Source organism: Squalius cephalus, assembly GCF_949319135.1.
Source record: "Squalius cephalus genome assembly, chromosome: 4".
Classification (NCBI taxonomy): domain Eukaryota; kingdom Metazoa; phylum Chordata; class Actinopteri; order Cypriniformes; family Leuciscidae; genus Squalius; species Squalius cephalus.
The window spans coordinates 39,536,492-39,554,734 of NC_137125.1; the positions used below are offsets into that span (position 1 = coordinate 39,536,492).

General features: G+C 39.0%; 1 protein-coding gene across 6 annotated transcripts in view; it reads right to left on the reverse strand.

The window, feature by feature from the left end:
• The window catches only part of nav3 (neuron navigator 3), a 309,331-nt gene that overhangs the window by 26,914 nt on the left and 264,174 nt on the right, over positions 1–18,243 (reverse strand). For all 6 annotated transcript variants that reach the window (XM_079868451.1, XM_079868450.1, XM_079868448.1 and 3 more), the window contains 5 exons: positions 5,184–5,304; positions 4,685–4,961; positions 3,345–4,074; positions 779–1,213; positions 557–598 (listed from right to left, as the gene is read on the reverse strand). In XM_079868451.1, coding sequence (XP_079724577.1) covers positions 557–598; positions 779–1,213; positions 3,345–4,074; positions 4,685–4,961; positions 5,184–5,304 — 1,605 coding nt within the window. The remainder of the gene's footprint in view (positions 1–556; positions 599–778; positions 1,214–3,344; positions 4,075–4,684; positions 4,962–5,183; positions 5,305–18,243) is intronic.

Consider the following 18,243-nt stretch of genomic DNA (forward strand, 5'->3'; position numbering starts at 1 on the left):
TCTGTGGTTGTCTCTTGCTAAAAGTGTTAATAAATGAGTGTTTAAAAAAATCAGTGAGTCACAGCTTGACAAGCCACAGTGGATATGTAAAACATTTTGCCAACACTACCATTGCTGTGAGCTGTTGTCTGTGTGTTGCTATGCAGTTGCTAAAGTGTTCTAAAATAATTGTTTTCTATCTTAAAATACTTTAAAATGTAATTGATAACTGTGATGGCAAAGCTGAATTTTTAACAGCTATTACTCGTAATTTGCACAGCTCTCATCAAAAAGCCACATGATTTAAGGAATCATTCGTGTCTGTAGCACAAACTGTACAGGATGTTGTGCTAAAGTTCAATATTTAGGGTTGGGGTTTTCAACTGTAATATGAGTATGAGTAATAATAGTAATGCTTGCTTTAGCAAACACCTAATACATAGACGCACACATGTACTGGGTAAGTGACACAAATTCAAAAGCAGTTGATGAGAATATTAATGCTAGTTACTTGATGGAGGTGACAACATAAACATATTTGTGAGGACAATTACATGGATGGTGGTTATATTAGTACCTTAATCCCTTTTTGGGGAGAGTGTTTCTGTCAAGAGGCATGCTATTAAAACAGAAGAAAAATAAGAGCGTTATCTACGACAAACAGGTAGTTTGATCATATCACGACTAACAGAACTCAACGACAAACTAATGCTCCATTATTTCATTAAACATATAATGTAATAAGCAATACATTGTCATCTTATCATTTAATTAATACCATATGGATATCTGCACTTACCCCTCAGACAGGGTGGACTTGACACTGCCCGTGCGGGTGACCTTTGGCCCATGGTGATGTGGGAGCGGCAGGTCTATGGACTCTGAGCTTGTGTGTAAACTGGTCATACTGTGGCAGCTCAGTGTGTCTTTACTGCCCGCAGAGGAACTGCTGAGGTTCGGAGGCCAAGGCCGGGCGTTAGAGGGCAGAGAGAGGCCTGACGCCGGACTAGAGGCGGGGGAGTCAGTGCCCAGGTCGGGCGTTTTGCCGTACAACGGGCTGCTGCCTCCGCTTTGCCCACCCATGCTGCCCAGACTACCTGTTCCTGAGGAGGGTGAATCCAGGCTGGCCTGCCGCGCCAGTGTGCCATGAGGACTGCCCAGTGCCGATGGGCATTTACCAGCGTCAGGGGTGCCAGGGGAACTTGGTTTACTGCTAGTCTTGCTGCCAAACAACCTGGGCAAAGTGAAAACAAGACAACAAATTGTTCGTAAACCTTGCCTATGTAAACTGTCGCAATGAATTGAGTTGATTTCAGAAACAGTTTACACACATTTGCTCTTTCATGAAAGAGCAATGGATGTAGATGTAACCATGCAATCTCATTAAAAAACAAAGTATCATCACACAGTTTCCAGCATAACTTAATTGGTCAGCTTCTACTCCTTGTATATAATCAAATATGCTTTCAGTGGTGGATCTGCCCATGGTTCTCACTGTATGGCTCCAGCAATAACAGCCTGAGGCAAGCAAATCCAGCTATTACACTTCAGCTTCATGGAGCAGAGCAGCACACCATGTAGACATGTTTTTAAATGGACACGCCTACTAATAAAGAGATCAGTGTGCTGGAAATCCGCTCACTCCATCTGCTTTCATCAATGCTGAATTGAGTCTGATCAGAATGGCAAATCATGCTCCCTGAGGAGTGTTTCCATATATGCACTTACATTCCACAACCACCAGGTGGCAATCTGACCCTAATCCATCTAGTGTGCGACTGTCCTCTGATGTGGGAGAGAGGTGCTAAGACAGACTGCTAAAGCTGCAATGTGATTTTGATTCTCAAAAATGGGTCGCAGGCTGTTATGAGACTCACAGACAACAGGGAGACAAAATGCTAAATGCATAAAACACCAAATTCAAACTAAATGTATAATTGTGCAAATTAAACAGGCTTAACTTTTTAAAGGCTTCTCACATCTTTTGTTATTGATGTGAAGGTTGTGTCCGATCAAAGTGTTTTGGCAAAAAAGCAAAACCAAAAAATGGCTGTTTCTTAGTATAAGCTAACAAAATGAGTAAGTAAATATGGGCAGGTTTCATAACAAGACCCCATCCTCGAAAACAATGAACAAACTACAAAAAGTATAAGAAAATATGAGCCAGACTACATTTAACATACAAACTTAACATACTGCAGAGGACAGACATAAGCTACTTTTCTATCGTTGGGCCAAACCGTTCTCTTTGCTTAACCGATCCATTCCGTGCAATTATGGCTTCATATAGGCTATGGTACGAAAACGGCGGATAACTGAGCTCTTTGGAATGTAATACGAATGTATCAGTCATTCCCTTGGTAACACAAGACTTTACAGACGATACAAATTTAAATAGTGACTGCATTATGGAGGATGATCGGATATTTCTTATAATTTTATCATTAATTTGTGTTTACGTCTCTCAAATAGCATGCTTAGCCAGCTACAGAGAAACTGGTAGTCAGACAAGTGACCAATCCCGAGTTGCGACATCAATACACGCATTCTACCAGCACAGGAATTCCGGGTCGAGAACGGTTTGTAATTGGGCCGTACCAGGCTCAAGTGGAAATACAACTGGAATCGTTTCTTACTATTCTTAGAACCGTTCAGCCCGACGGTGGAAAAGCGGCTATAGATTGTTCTGACCACAATTTTGTTTTGTGCGGTATATCACTGCTTGTCAAGAAACCATCAGGATTCAGGAGACATTTAGAAACCCAAACTTGCGATTTTTTTTTGGCCAATGTCAGTTTTCTTTCTCTTGCAACTACATAGGTCATCCCTTGATGTTCATTATGAAATCTGGTTCTGTATAAAAACCAGTTGAGAACTAGTGATTTAGATTACATCCTTCTCTATTCATCAGAGCATTTGTGGGCTGCTGACAAGATTTTAGGTCGTCTAATGGTGGCTGGGGGAAATACAAGAGGCTATGGCTATGACTCAAACAATCAGCTCCGTAATCCATCACAAAATTTCCTGGATCTCTGAGGCAAGCCTAAACTCATTGGTGGATCAAATTAGCAGTGCAGCACAGCCTAAAGCAGCTCACACCCATCTCACATACTTACTGAGGAAACATGCTGGAATGCTCCTCCATGCTGGCCAAGAGGTCATGACATCGCAGGAGTGAGCCAAACCACAAAAAGCAATTGTTCTTTCTTACTGTCTGCTTGTGTCCATTTGTCTCAAGCTAACTGCCTATTTTGCTTTCATATTTTAGTCTTATCTCTGCTTATGTCTGCCTTGTGTCATCTTTGTCTAACTTTTCTTGTCCTCCCATTACCCCAGTCATTTTATTCAGAAAGAAAGTCGGTTACCTGCGGAATGTGGGGGATGCAATGTCTGGGTATTTGGAGCCTGGCTGTCTGAGTCCCGATTGGGTGGAAGTGGGACTGGATTTGGGGGAGGTGGACAACCCCGTTCCCTCTTGATCCGACCCTGCCACTTTCTCTTTATCCGTTTGGTTGATGGTAATGGGACTAGAGCGTCCTGACCCCACTTTCCCGGGGTCTCTTCTCTTTGTGCTGGTTGGGGTTCCTACCACCCCTCCACTACCTCCCGCAGACTTCCCGCTGACATTAGAATCAATGCTGCTAGAGCTGGAACGATGCCCGCTGCGGCCCACCACGCTGCTTCCCCCACTAGATGACTTTGCCGGTCTAGGTAGGGAGCGATACTGGAGTGGAACCTTGGAGCCTCCACAGCCTAACAAAACGGCATCATCCTGGTGTTGAGCACCATCGAGACTTGTCTTCCGCTCATTGCCGATACCTGCACCCTTCCCAATGCCTGCAGACTTTGGTACCTTGCCTAGAGTCGCAGAACCACTGGTCAGAGTGGCCCCGCTGGCTGTGATAAGGGCTCCGGCAGAACCCGGAATCTTCTTAAAGCCGAAAGAGCTCGTGGTAGGTGGACGACCGATGCCTGAGGGTGGCTTCTTCCCTTCATCTCCGCTGCTCTTGCCTGCATCCGATGGTGAGCGCTGAATGCTTGGGCTCTTAGATGGGGCCTTGCCCTTCTCAGATGCCTTGGCATCATCTGTTTTACCTGTCAGCACAAAGATGTTTGTTATGGCACTAGTACCTCCTGCTCAATCATTCAATACTGCTGGCTAGTTTTTTACAAATAATTTCACAACCCAATCCATCATCACCAATGCAACGCAATGGCTGTTGTGTTCTAGCCAACTGCCCTTTTTTTGCACAACTCAGCAAACAGCACAGATAAGGTACTCTAAGCCAAAATAACGTGTTCCTGCTGAGTGTCCCAAAAGAGCTCCAGCTGCAAAAGTTGTCTGAGATAAAGAAAAAGACAAAGACTCAAAGCCTCATCTCTTTTTGATTATACCTTCTCTTTGAAGCTAGAGTAAGCAATTATTTTGAATACCATGCATAAAATGTCCCTACTGACAGATATCACTGTATCACTGATATGCCCTTGGTTTTGTAACAACCGAAAAGGCATCTGTATCTTTCATGCTTCCTTACAGAAAATTGTGGGTTCCATTTTGAAAGTTCCTCCAGAGAACTGGCATTTTTGAAAAGGGTACCTAAAGGTTTTCTAAAGGATTCTGACAGTGTCTCTCTCAGTGAAACCACAATGGTGCTCCACGTATCTTTTCATATTTACAAAGTACCACTGTATGAGATTTTGATACCTGGTGATTTGAGAGAGGTGGATGAGCCTTTGGTCCGTGGTGGTGTGATGCCAACCTGGGCACTCATGCCCCTCCTCCAGGAGCCTGTTTGAGACATGGGCAAAGCTGTCTTCTGGCCAACGTCCTCACCCTGACATGAAGAGGAAGGGGATGAAGACTTCCACTTGCAGGAAGGGTCCATACCTGGCTCCATCTCTTCATCAACCTTCTTCAGATCCTCAGCACCAGCCCAGCTGCTACCATCCTGCTCGGTATGACTGTGCGTATCTTTATTTGACTGTGAATCAAACAGACACACAAAATATAGTGCAAACACAGTAATCTCACATTGGCAATCCGTCTGACAGATGGCCAAACTTTTCTTACTAGCCAAAGCAAAATGTCCAAAACTCTCAGTCTGTTCAATCTGCTGTGGCCTACTGACAGACTGCTGATATAAAGCTATTTATAAAAATGTGTGTGTGAAGAGAAAAAATACATAAGACTAGAGCGTATGCACCTGTGCTGCTTTGCTCTTGCGAGATGAGATGCCGGAATATGTGGGTGGATTCAGATCGTCAGTGCCGATGTTATCTAAAGTATCACTCAAACCACTGCTGACCGAACTACTGTCATCCCAGCTGTAGAGACAGAAAGAGAAAAGAATAAAATAAAATTATAAGCAGAAACAAAAACACCCAAAACTTTGGGGGCTTCCTTACTTATCGTGCCTGGTGACAGGAAATAGTGTATCATTTTTAAATTGAATTAGGACATTATTAATCTGATTTATGAAAAAAAGAAATTCCCTTGTGGAGATGGCCCATTTGATTGTTTTTTTTTTCAAGGTTTTATCTTCTGGAAATATTTAGAGAAAGTTTGTCTTTTATTAGACCTTTCCAAACATTCATCACAAGAACCAGAACTGAAAATATGCAGTACACCTTCATTCATATTTCAAAGCCCATTATTGTTGACTCTCTGTCACCATCTTATTCATATTATTTCTCTTAATTAGTGTTCTCCGTGTCTTGCCACTTCAGTTCTCATTAACTATTGACAATATTTCTCTTTTCTCCACAGTCCTTACGTTATCATTCTTCTCAATTTACCAGATCATGTCTAATTAATAAAGGTTATTAAACAGTAGCTTTGACACCCTCGACTTTGTTGACCCAGTTGAAAATCCTAAAGGAAAGCTAGGTGTGAATGCATATGAAGTTATTACTACTGCCAAAGCAGAATTGTACAGGCTTGCAAACTAATTTTCTGTCTATTACACAAGATAAATCGTATACTGATATTTATCATCTACTGTCTTTCTCTTGTGTTGCTAAGCGAGCTCTGTTTGATCATGTTTATGGACGCATATGTCCTCAAATTTAATAAGCTCTTCAGATCTGATCATATTCAACTCTCTGATGACTGTTGGCTATTTGTTGTTCGGCACTACAGACTAAATTGACAGCTATACCGACATGAAATCAATTTAGACAAGAGAAAGAGAGACATCCTGGCATTTACAGACATCTGACATAAAAAGAGATTGAAATATTCAAACCTCTTTACTGATGTCAATATCTGCAGTTCAATTATTCATATCGATTCTAAGATTCTGAGTAATGCTTGCAGAACTGCATTGGCATCTAAAATTCAATATATTCAAGTCTACCCAGGAGACGTTCATGTCCAGGACATTTGGTCTTCTTCTTGAAATGTTTGACGAGCTAGTACATATTCTCTCTTCACTTTTATAATGTATGCAGGGCAGAGCGAGAAGGAAAGAAAACTTTGAGAGGCTGAAAGCGACTGGATAATAATTGTGAGAGACCCCGCAGGGCTCTTAACACCAGCATGTGGGTGTTTCTGAAGATTCTTGCATTAGAAATAGGCTCGGTGGGTGCGAGTATGTGCGCAATCACACTAAAAATATCATTATTGATTTTTCAACATCCTTGTTTCTCCCTTATTTAACTCCAGGAGCACTTGACACATTTAGTTTGAGATCTGATACTGTTATACAATAATGTAAATTAAAGATTAGAGATGACACAACGTCTATTACACAACAGAACTTTTCTAAAGTCTGATTGGATGAGCATTTGAAGCCCCTGTAAAAAGTTGATATACTGTATGCATACATTTCACTGCAGAAATTCTATAGTAATACAGCAAGCTGCTACACAACATTAAACACCCAACAGTAAGACAAATTAACTATACTTGGCAGAAAATTATTTATTTTGATTATATTGCTGATGCCACCACTTCTACTTAAAGGGATAGTTCAACAATTAAAGTTATGTCATTTACTCACCCTCATGTTGTTCCAAACCCTTAAGCCTTTGTTAAAGATATTTATGATCTGACAGCCACGCAACTGACACTTCAAAAAGTTCATAAAGAGATTGTAAAACTAATCCATATGAATTGAGTGGTTTAGTCCATTTTTTTATTTTTTTTGAAGAGACACGATTTCTTTATATAATGAACAGATTGAATACAGACTTTTATTCCCATATAAACATTAAACAACTCACACATCAGTTGTGGTAAACAGAAGATCAAGCTTGCTTGCTTGATGTGCAAGAACCAATAAGGTTCATTCTCCTTTTTTACGCAGCATGTTTGAGCTTCCACAAGAACCAATGAGGTTCAGTCTCGTGTTACGTAGCACTTTTGAGCTTCCATAAGAGGTTTGTTCTAGCACGTCAAGCATGTTCAGTTGAGCTTCTGTTTATTTTTTGCTGATCAATGTTTATACGTGAATAAAAGCCTAAATTCAATCTTTTCATCATATTCAGCGATCAAGTCTCTTCAGAAAATTCGGACTAAACTCCTAAATTCATATGGATTAGTTTTACAATCTCTTTATGAACTTTTTCAATGTGTCAGTTGCGCAGCTGTCTATGGAGAGTACAAAAAGCTCTCAGATTTCATTAAAAATATCTTAATTTGTGTTACGAAGATGAACGAAAGACTTATGGGTTTGGAATGACGGTGGGTGATTAATTAATGGTATAATTTTCATTTTTGGATGAACTACTGTATTCCTTTAATTTAAAACTTTTTCAAAATGTAATTTAATTTATTTATTACAGTTTTTTTTTTTAAATGTCCATTTTGATGATGTTCTGTTTTCTGCTCAGCAACAATTTTCATTTTATTGAACACTTTTATAATATTAAATTACAAGAAGAAATTGCACTTTTATTGGGAAAAGTGAATTTAATAAGAATTTAGCTATGTGATTAAAACTGACAGCATTCTTGTATCCATTCTCTTTCTCCATTAGTATCCTACTGAAACAAATACCATTAATTAAATTATTAATAATTTCTCAAGAATCATAACAATGCAATATCTCATCCACAAAGTGCTATTCATCTTCTAATCATTGAACTATTATAGGAAATGACTACATCTAATGACCACGAATGTACTTCCGTCATTTAAAGGTCTCATATTGTACACCTTTCTGAAGTTTTATTTTAGGTTTTGATGTCCTCAAGAATATATATTTGCATATATCTCAATATATTTTTTACAGCTCCTTCCTCAGAAGCTCTGCCAATAAAAGGTTGATTTTGGCCTGTCTACTTAATATTCATGAGCCTCTCTTCTGATTGGCCTGTTGTTTTCTGAGTGACGCACGGCCAGGCCAACCACAGGTAACTAGGGTCATGTATGCTGTAGCCTGCTGTGGCTTGGTGATGCTCACACGTAAGGTAAATAAAACACCTGTAATGATGGTGATAAATTATTTGTTATTAGAGCATAAACATTCACAAACCACTGTTAATTTAACATAAAAGCAACCATAGGCTACTACGTAATAATTCCTAAAAAGCTGATATCTCAGTTCATCGCGATCTCACAAAGCTCCGTTATTATCAATGAAGCTGACTGCACAATAAATCTTTCATAATGTCAACACTTCGTCTGTTATAATCAGAGGATTTGCCAGCATGCAGAATTCAGCACTGAACAAAAACTCAGTTTTGAGCGATGAGTGGATTCTATCTTAAATGCATCTCATTGGCCGTTGCGTTCAAGAAATCAACAAATATGTATGTGATTGGCTACATTGCTCAACGCTGCAAACATGTTATAAATAGAAACTCGGTGACTGAGTAGTTCTGGCGTCACATTTTTACGGAAGTCACAACGGCTTGTGAAAAGGCACAGCTACTTTATGCAGGCTGTGGGCATTTGTCTGTGTATTGACTGTTTTGAAACTTATATGGTAGTTACATAACCCCTAGACCTCTTTTTTTCATGAAAAAAGCCAGGAAATTTCATTTTTGACAATATGGGACCTTTATGGGAGCAGATACAATTAACTGAAATTGTGATGTCAACCATGAGATATATTAAAATCTATCAATAACATCAACAATGGTTGTGCTTGTCTAAACTACACATTAAGTGTCACTTTTCAAGAGTAAAATGACTGCAGTATCCAGTGAAAGTACACACATTAGCAGCTAATGCTTTCACACCTGGGTAGAGTTATTGACTTGTTGGTGCTATGATGTGCTGGTAGTCTTGAGTTCAGACGAATGTGAAATGAAGCTGCAAGTGGACCACCAACACAAATCAATAACCAGGCCAGTTGACAATTTCCCCTAATATGCACTCTGCTGAAACCTTACCTGCCTGAGAGATTTCTAGGGCTTTCTGCTTTCTGTGCATTTGCCCTCCCACAATGCAACAGTAAACATCTGAAACTGTGGTACTCAATCTTAGTTGGGCATCCTTTGCCAGTTGGACACTTTTTGGCATGGGCTCACTGGTTAAGGTCACCTTGATAGTCTTGTTTCCACACACCTATGTCCCCGCTGAGTGCGCCCACTGCTTTGAGAGAGTGATTTCAGCAGGAATGTCACTGGTATACAGCCAGAATGGTGACTAAACCTTCACTTCTTGTGACTTCACAGGATGCCGAAAGTAGGAAATACATGATCTAATTTTGGGGGTTGGTGTTAAAAACCTTTGGGGTTTGAATGTTTAATATACTCAATATCTTGAGTATTAATACCATTAACATGGGCACCATTTCTCAAACATATATTTCTGTTAATTGACCATGAGAAATGAAATGTGACAAATTTTATATATTGAAGCACATTGTCGATGGAAGAATGAGCTGGGAATGAGTTCCCCTCTAGTGCAGTTTGAGATTACATGACTTTGAAGTCAGATTTAAACAATTTGACTGTTTAACAGCATACCTTTTTCTTCACTTAGAAGCAAATGCTGTCTTCCTATGCAAATTTGACATAATTATAATGATTGTTTACCAAAACAAAGGCGATTCACCTAAAATATCTATTATGAATAGGGAATAATTAGCTCAACATTTGGCTTTTCAGATTGAAATTTGTCACAGTTAATTCAGCAGAACAGTCTTAGGGTGGGTGGTACATTATTCTTGAGAAATGCAATGCTCTACAGACAGTGGCGGATCCTGGAATAGGCAATATACAGTAGGCAGGTTAGTTGGTTAGGGCGGCTACATTCTCTGCATACAGTGAGACAAATACTTCTTACTTAACCACTGCTGTTTTACAGGGCCACACATGTTGTTAGCTCCAGTCATTCTTATTTAAACTGAATTGTGACTTAGTAGATACCTAGCAGATTTTCTGAGCATTGCCCTGTGCTTTACTTCACTGTCCTGTCCTGCATATAGGCCACTATCTCTATGCATAACATATCTATGAAAAAAGTCTCTTTACCTGTTAGAAGCCAGTCCAAGTTAACAAATTAAAATCAAGCACTAAATTGTGGAGGAGGCAGCAGACTACCACAATATGGGTATAGTCCCAACTTTATTGGGACTATACAACAAGATTCCATTGTGATTCAGTATAGTTTTTATAACAACAGTCATAAATAATGCTGCTAGCAGGATAAAGACCCCAGAGAGCTTCCCTAAAAGCTTGCCCATATGGGTTGAATATTTTATTCTTTTCTGTGCTGTCATATCTGTGATGTGACTGACAGTCGGACCATGTCCTTAGACACCGGTCCATTTATGACAGCAAAACTAGTCAAAACGCCTACACTTGAATCACTTGTATATGTAAAACATGTTTCATGACTGTTGATTTTAGAACCTGTGATTGGTTGGCTGAATATCTTCCATGGATTGTTGTTTGTTAATAAAAACGCCTCACAATATGAGTGCTGGCATTCGCTTGACTTTCACTCGATGTTCAGTGCAAACGTCCATTCAGGCATACAGTAATATTCTCATGAAATATTCAGTGTTGAAAGAACCATGAAACAATAACACTTAATAAAGCCAGATTTTGCATTCTACGTGGATCAAAACAAATCAATTTCTTTATCACTAGCTGTGTCTATTGGTCTGTTAAATATGTTTCATGCTGTGGCTTAATTATGGCAAAGCAACATATTTCCAGAGGAAATTAACCATCGTCTGTATGGTTGCATAACAGTCCTATATGTAGCAACCTCAACTGAGTCCATTCAAATGCAGTTTTTTAAGAGCATGTAGCCATCAGCCATTCATTTTCTTCTTTTCTTCACCCAAACACTTAAGTACAAGAATTCAAAGATTAGCATAAGAAGTCTTAAGGCCACAACATGCAAATTCTTTTTAGAACTTTCATTGCAAAGGAAATCATTTACAGAGACAATCTGCTATCCAATGGTCCCCAAAGGGAAAATTTACAACAATTATCAGTCTGTGAATGTTGACACTTATATAAAGACACAACATAAAGAATGATCCAATTTAACCCAGTAAATCTTATCAACATACATTTGTAATGAAAACAAAGTATTCTGTACTAACCTAAAGTTAATATCTAGAGCCTTAGCTGTATATTAAACCAAACGGTGACCAGCCTGTTAGAGTCACCAACATACCAAAGTATGTCCCAAAACCAGTGATTGATGACTCCCGAGTGAGCCGAAAGGGTGAACACTAACTCACCACCCTGCGATTGATGCTGTCTGGATTTCTGCAAGCTGCCCATGTCATGCTGTAACTCCAGGGGAGGAAGAAAAAGCAGAGGAGAGAGAAAAAAAGGAGGGGAAGAAGATGGAGGAAGAAGGCAACCCACCTGCTCGGTTGCGAAACACGGGCTGGAGGGAAGAGAGCGACATCTCGCCACTTCTTACAGCTCCACCCCACCCCCACACCTCACCCCTCCCCAGGGCCCATCATGCACTCTGAGAAATGCTTCAGACATCCTCAACCAACTGGGGCGTTGCCAGCAGACACAGACTCCAATCAAAGTCAGAGTCAGGGTCAAACTTGAAGTTGCATGCTGGGTATCACAAGGGAAATGATGCACAATGACCTTTATGTGCTGAACCTTTGGAAACTAGACATTTCTGACTCATATTAATACATTCTTAATGTTCTTGATTAAATAAATGCATAGTGGCCTTAACAAGATGCATCATTCAAAGTAAAAAAAAGCTGTTGTATTTGTTCAGCTAAATCAAATCAGTTTGAATAAAATGACCTTGTGGAGGCAGAGTATGACAGTGCCATCTTTTATAAAAGCAGGGACAGTCAAACGTCACTCCACTGGCTTGAGTGAAAAAAAAAAAAAATGTGTTTGACTTCTGCAATGCAGAGGAAACCGACAACCAGCCGCCACCGAAATCTGCAGAACTGAGCTGCAGATACACCCATTTACTTCTGGAAATCAATACACTGGCACCACTGAGGGATGTAGAGGCTCTATTTCTCAAACAGACAAACCCACAATCACAGAGGCATTCAACTGCATTCTTCATTGTGTGACATAAAATATGTGGATAGGACAGTTAATGAACATGAGTGTGGTGATTGTGAGAATCACCACAGACACACACACTCACACTCACACACATGCTGGGTTTCCATGTTTTATGGGGACATTCCATAGACAAAATGATTTTTATACTGTACAAACTGTATATTCTATCAGCTAACCCTAAACCTACCCATCACAGAAATGTCATTACAAAAAACATCACTTAGTCTGATTTATAAGCTGTTTTCCTCATGGGGACCAAAAATTCTCCCCACAAAGACAAGGATTTCGGATATTGCCATCTTTGCGACACACACACTCAGTATATATAAATGTGCAAATGTGAATTATTAACAATTAGTGTGAATTAGTAATATTTTAGAGATAACATTTTAATAATTGCATTTGGCTTGCTACAATAACATCACACATTTTCTAATATCACACTTCCTACTTTTTTTTACACAGCATAAATGAGTATATAGCTGACTTTATAATGTAGGAGTCCTTCGCAAGAGGATTTTCATATTTAGGAACTTTGGCATTGAGAAGTTTGAAAACCCTTGAGTTAGGCATTATATAATGTAGTAATGTTGGCCGGTTTTCTGCCTGGACACTAATGAAACCGCTTGTTTGTTTATGTGGACAGTGTTTCTGTTTACATCCCCAGGGCAATGATCAATCCTAATACTCAATTACTGACTTTGAGCAGTGTTTGTCACTAGTAGAGTATCCCTATTAAATCCATTATCTGAACAGATGCACACTGTCTGCATGAAGAAGTCAGTATGAATCCCCAACACTCAGACATTCTACAACCTGAGGAAGAATGGCTTAATTCTTTTATCATTTGTTCTAGAAAAACATGCCAATTGTTTTGGCATAGATGGGGCAGCAATGGCTCCTCAACCATGCTCCTGTATTGATCAGGACCAGCACATCAGAAACAACTAATGGTGTTAAAAATGACCTTGTCAGAGTTGCCATATCTGATTCATATCTAATTTCCAACGCTGTACAAAGGCAGTATAGTTCAACGTAGAATTGACTCACAATTGATTCCAGTGGAGTTTGCTGTTAGCATGTTGCGAAGCTAAATTTATCCAAAGCGCTTTATAAATAAGGAATAAATATTGAGTGATATAATCCATTTGTAAACATCCTGAACAATTTGTATTCACACAAATATAAGTTTGTAATAAACAGTGGTTTACAAATCTTAAAAGGTGGCATAATTTTGCCTAAAAGTGCTGTCTAAGTTTTGAAGTAGAGCTAATGTGTCCACATTAAGTTTAAAGGCCCATTACACATCAAGAACGATAACTATAAAGATAACTATAACAATAAATATATTAGCGTCCACACCAACACGTGATAACATACTGTTTATGATAAGTGCACTAAAGTTGTTGTCTGCTGCTTGTTTATGCTCTTTAAAGCAGGATGGATTCTGATTGGCAGTCAATGTTTCATTCATCAGCTGGAAGAAAAAATACTCAAAGTGATTCCAACGATATTGTTTCTCTGTGCCGTTACAGTTATAGCTGTGGCGTGGAATCTGCTATTCTTTTACATTTAGTCTTACAGTACTACAGAAACTTAGAATTAAAGACACATAAAGGACAAAAAGGAATATTGAAATACTGAGGCTGCACTCTTCAGGGTTTATCCCAGGTGAACACGCAGTAATTACTCTACTCTTCTGTAAACGCTTGTGGCTTGAAGTTCAAAACTTAAAAGTGCTGAACAACAAAATCAGTATCTGAGCAGCTTTCTCTATTTAGTTACTATTTAACATCCCTGGGGAGTTAGAAGAGAGAAGATTTACATAGGCACACCAACAATCTTTGTATATCGCAAATGAGGATGGATTAGTCAGAAAATGCTCAAGAGTAAACAAAATGTTATTAACCTGTTACTATTGAGGAAAGAAACCATGTTGGTTGATCTCAAACTGTCTAGAGTCAGATTATAGTGGATTTGGTGGACTTTGATGGATGGTTTCACTGCAGCAGGAAGGAAAGACAACCCAGAAGGCTGGCAGGGGGTCTGAGTACGGGCAGTCATGACATGGGATATTGTCGGATATTGCAAAGTGTTACTGGAGACTTCAAATACAGAGACAAACACACTCCCGGAAAAAGGGTATCAAAAGCACCTATCAACTTTTTAATCAGCAACTGACCTTTTTCATCAAATGAAACACACCTTATATAGTTGATGTATTTTCTACACAAATAAATGTTTTTGACCCATGTTTTGAAAAACTTCTTTGAGCTAATCCATCAGCTGGATTCTGAAGGTGAAAATATTACCAAACCCTCATATGAATTTTTGAATCAAAACAGGCTAAATCTTGATAGAATGGACTACTAACACTGAGCTTTGTGACACATTTTTGGTTTTGAAAAAGTACAACTTTTTTTCCAGTTAGGTCTATCTTCAATGTGCTCCAGGTACCTAGTTGACTAAACGCCACTCAAAATGAGTGTCCACAAGAAGATTTAAAAATCTGGACATTAAGAATTTTCCAAACTCAACGGAACATTTTTATTTGCAATCCTTTTTTATCACTCAAATTAATTAAAAAATGTAAACAGGTAATGAACTATGATCAGTAAGATGAGAATACGAGCACTGGGCTGTGGAGAAATATATAAAAAAATAAAATAAAAAATATTTTTTTTCTCCATTAACAGTTGGAAAGAAAATATATTTATAGGAACATCTCAGCAGGTTCAAGATAATTCATGTTAACACGCAGAGAACATGATTAATTGTTTTAATCAAGTGTCAGCCATAAAATGCAGTAATATTCTGCGTTCTCGTGAGTAACCGTCTGGAAACTCCCGAGTAGTAATAAGAAGAACGCAGAAATAGTTGTACAAGTAGTCCATTACATTTTACAGAAGACAGTAAACAAACAATGCATCTTGTGCATAAGACAACACAAAAACAAGCATTTAGCAGAATCAATGCAGTCCGATTCATGAACAAATCGTCTTTTGAGATGCTTTGTCTAGTGAATCAGTCAAAAAGACTCAAAAACTTGCATCAGATCAACTTAGGAATGACTTACTGAATCAGAGCAGTTAGTGAACTACCATCTGATAGTTTCTTTGTAATAAAAGAGGGGTTTAAACATAAAAAAAACATTTCCTTTTTAATCTAATGGTAAAGAATCAATAATGAGTTAAAGAAGCAGCTTTTGGGAACAGGGCAAGAACAGTCATCCATATGAAGCGGGCAAGTGAATTTCAATTAGTGAGTGATTTCCTGCACCAAATGAGATAGTAAGGTGATCATCTATAACCTGAAAGAACTCCATGACTCCATTTTATTGTGATGAATGAAGGCGCAGGAGTCTGACTCATGTCTTCAAATACGGAATCAGTCACAAAACCTCTTCTGTCTAATAGGAATCTTTGTCAATGACTGTAAAATCAAATCACTACAAAATCCTCCCGCTGTTTACCACAGAATAACAAAACCACAGATCATTTTAGCATCAGTCCTTCAAACAGACACAAACCCTTTGCTCTCACTCCCTTCTCACGAATAAACACAAACCAATCCCCAAAGCGTTCCTTTCAAGTACAAAAATGCCGAGCAAGCTGTCATAAGAAGCCAACCTCTTTCTCTGAGTCTGAAAGTGAAGGGTTTTACTTATTCATGTCTGCGCGCCGTCGTTCTGGTCCTGCTTTCTCACAGAGCTGCCGCTAGCCATGCCTCATCTATGTTGCATGATGGGTGTATTTATAGCCAAAGACTTTTAGCAACCATTGGATTAATCGCATGGCAACTGATTTTCAGACATCACCACAATGAGACGTACAGTATATAACTTTTTGTTAGACAAGCAATGAATTCCCACAACATTCAGCCTGCAATGGCTTTATGACAGTAAAGTGACTTGTTTCATGCAAGTCAACACAATCTTTTGTCTTTTTAATGAATATTATTACAGGATTACTAAAAACAACACTGTGAGATTAAGATTTAGTAGCAGCAGTAGCCCACTTTTGTACTTCAGACCGGATTTCTACGAAGCAAAATTATTGCCATTATACGGGAGACGTGTTGCTGTTGGCCGGGCTGCATCGCTCCTTATTCAGCAGTCAGGGTTTTAAAAGGGCAACAGCAGATTGAAATAATCTAATTTTCCCCAGCCTGAGGGATTCAAACTGAGCTACACGCCACAGCAGGAGAGAGATGGAGTGAGCTTTGTTTAAATGCCCAAATCTCAGCAGTCACACTCTTTGAGGTACTACACACAGATGGCCGCTCAAAGCATATGACAGCCCCAATTACGCTACTACACACTGCCAATACGCAAACACGCCACTGACTGGCTTTTTTATTCGAACAGATGAAAGTTAGTAAGCTTCCAGCATGTGAAGCAATGATATTAGTTGCTAATATCAATTGCATAAGTCGACAATTCAACCTTTTCCTTGATGCTCGTGTAGGGCGATGCTAGTTCTGAAACGAGACTTACATATAACTCCTTATAATATAATATAATATAATATAATGTAATAGGATAGGATAGATGATTAAGAGTCTGTTCAAACTCATAATCCTTAGCAACACTACTGATATATCAAAAACAGCACATCATTTTTTATTAATTATCAGTATTATTCAGATTTCTGCAGCCAAAATCAGAGTGATGGGTATAGCTGTAGATTTTAAGTGCATTGCAAGGAAGAGTCAGAGACGGACTGGAACGACATTAAGCAGCAACTGTAATGAGTCCCTCTGGAACCTCCTGCTCTCTCCACCCTATAACATCACATCGCACAGAGAACAAGCGCACCGGGATCATGTTTATCTTCCCAATTAGAGCTGGTAATTGGTCAGGGAATCAGGGGTCGGTGAAATACTAACCATAAAACACACAGGTACTGACTACTAAACATTCAGTAATCATTCAGAGCAATAGAATATATGAGCAGCTATTAAAATAAACTGCTTAAAGAGTGAAAGCTATACGAATTGGAGAGAAAGAGAGAGAGTCATTTTCCAGTGCCAATCCAGAGTAGCAGGGGCCCTGAGCTGACAGTTTTTCTCAATCACATCCCCTCTGGACAGGTAGGGTTCATTAGTCTGGGGACCGAGGTTCAGTCTGGGGACCTTCAGCACAGCTGATCCTTATCCACAGAGTAACTGACTGTTACCGGAGGCAAGACTAAAATACAGTGCCTCCCTGAGGCTTGAGACTGTGCCGTTGTACTGAATTTTTTGGTTGTGAAAAACACTTGACACGGATGAGGAAAGGAAACAGCTCAAAAATTCCAAACCAAGAAGCAGGTACTGTAGTCACAGGTCATACTGGTTATTGTGTATGGAAATAAATAAATAAATAAATAAAATAAAAAAATGTTTACATCGGGGCTTCTCATTGAAAATATATTGAAGGAACCACTTTTGAGGAACTACTAGAAACAAGTAAACATATTGTTTAGCACACCTTTATTTCATTTAGTTCTCAGAATTAATTACGACTTTACATGTACAACCCTAAACGACTTGTAAGATATCTACTATTCTGATATCTTCATTTACAAAAATTAGAGTTGCCCATCCAAAACTTAACTATATATATATATATACACCATGGTCTGTCAGAATACTCAATTCTGATTGGCTGTAGTTCCAGTCAGCTTAAAGGGATAGTTCACTTTGAAATAAAATTTTGGTATGTTTTAGCTTACCTAAAGGGCATCCAAGATGTAGGTGTCTTTGTTTCCGCAGTAGTTTCAATTTTGTTATTTTTAGGTCAAACCGTTCTTGCCT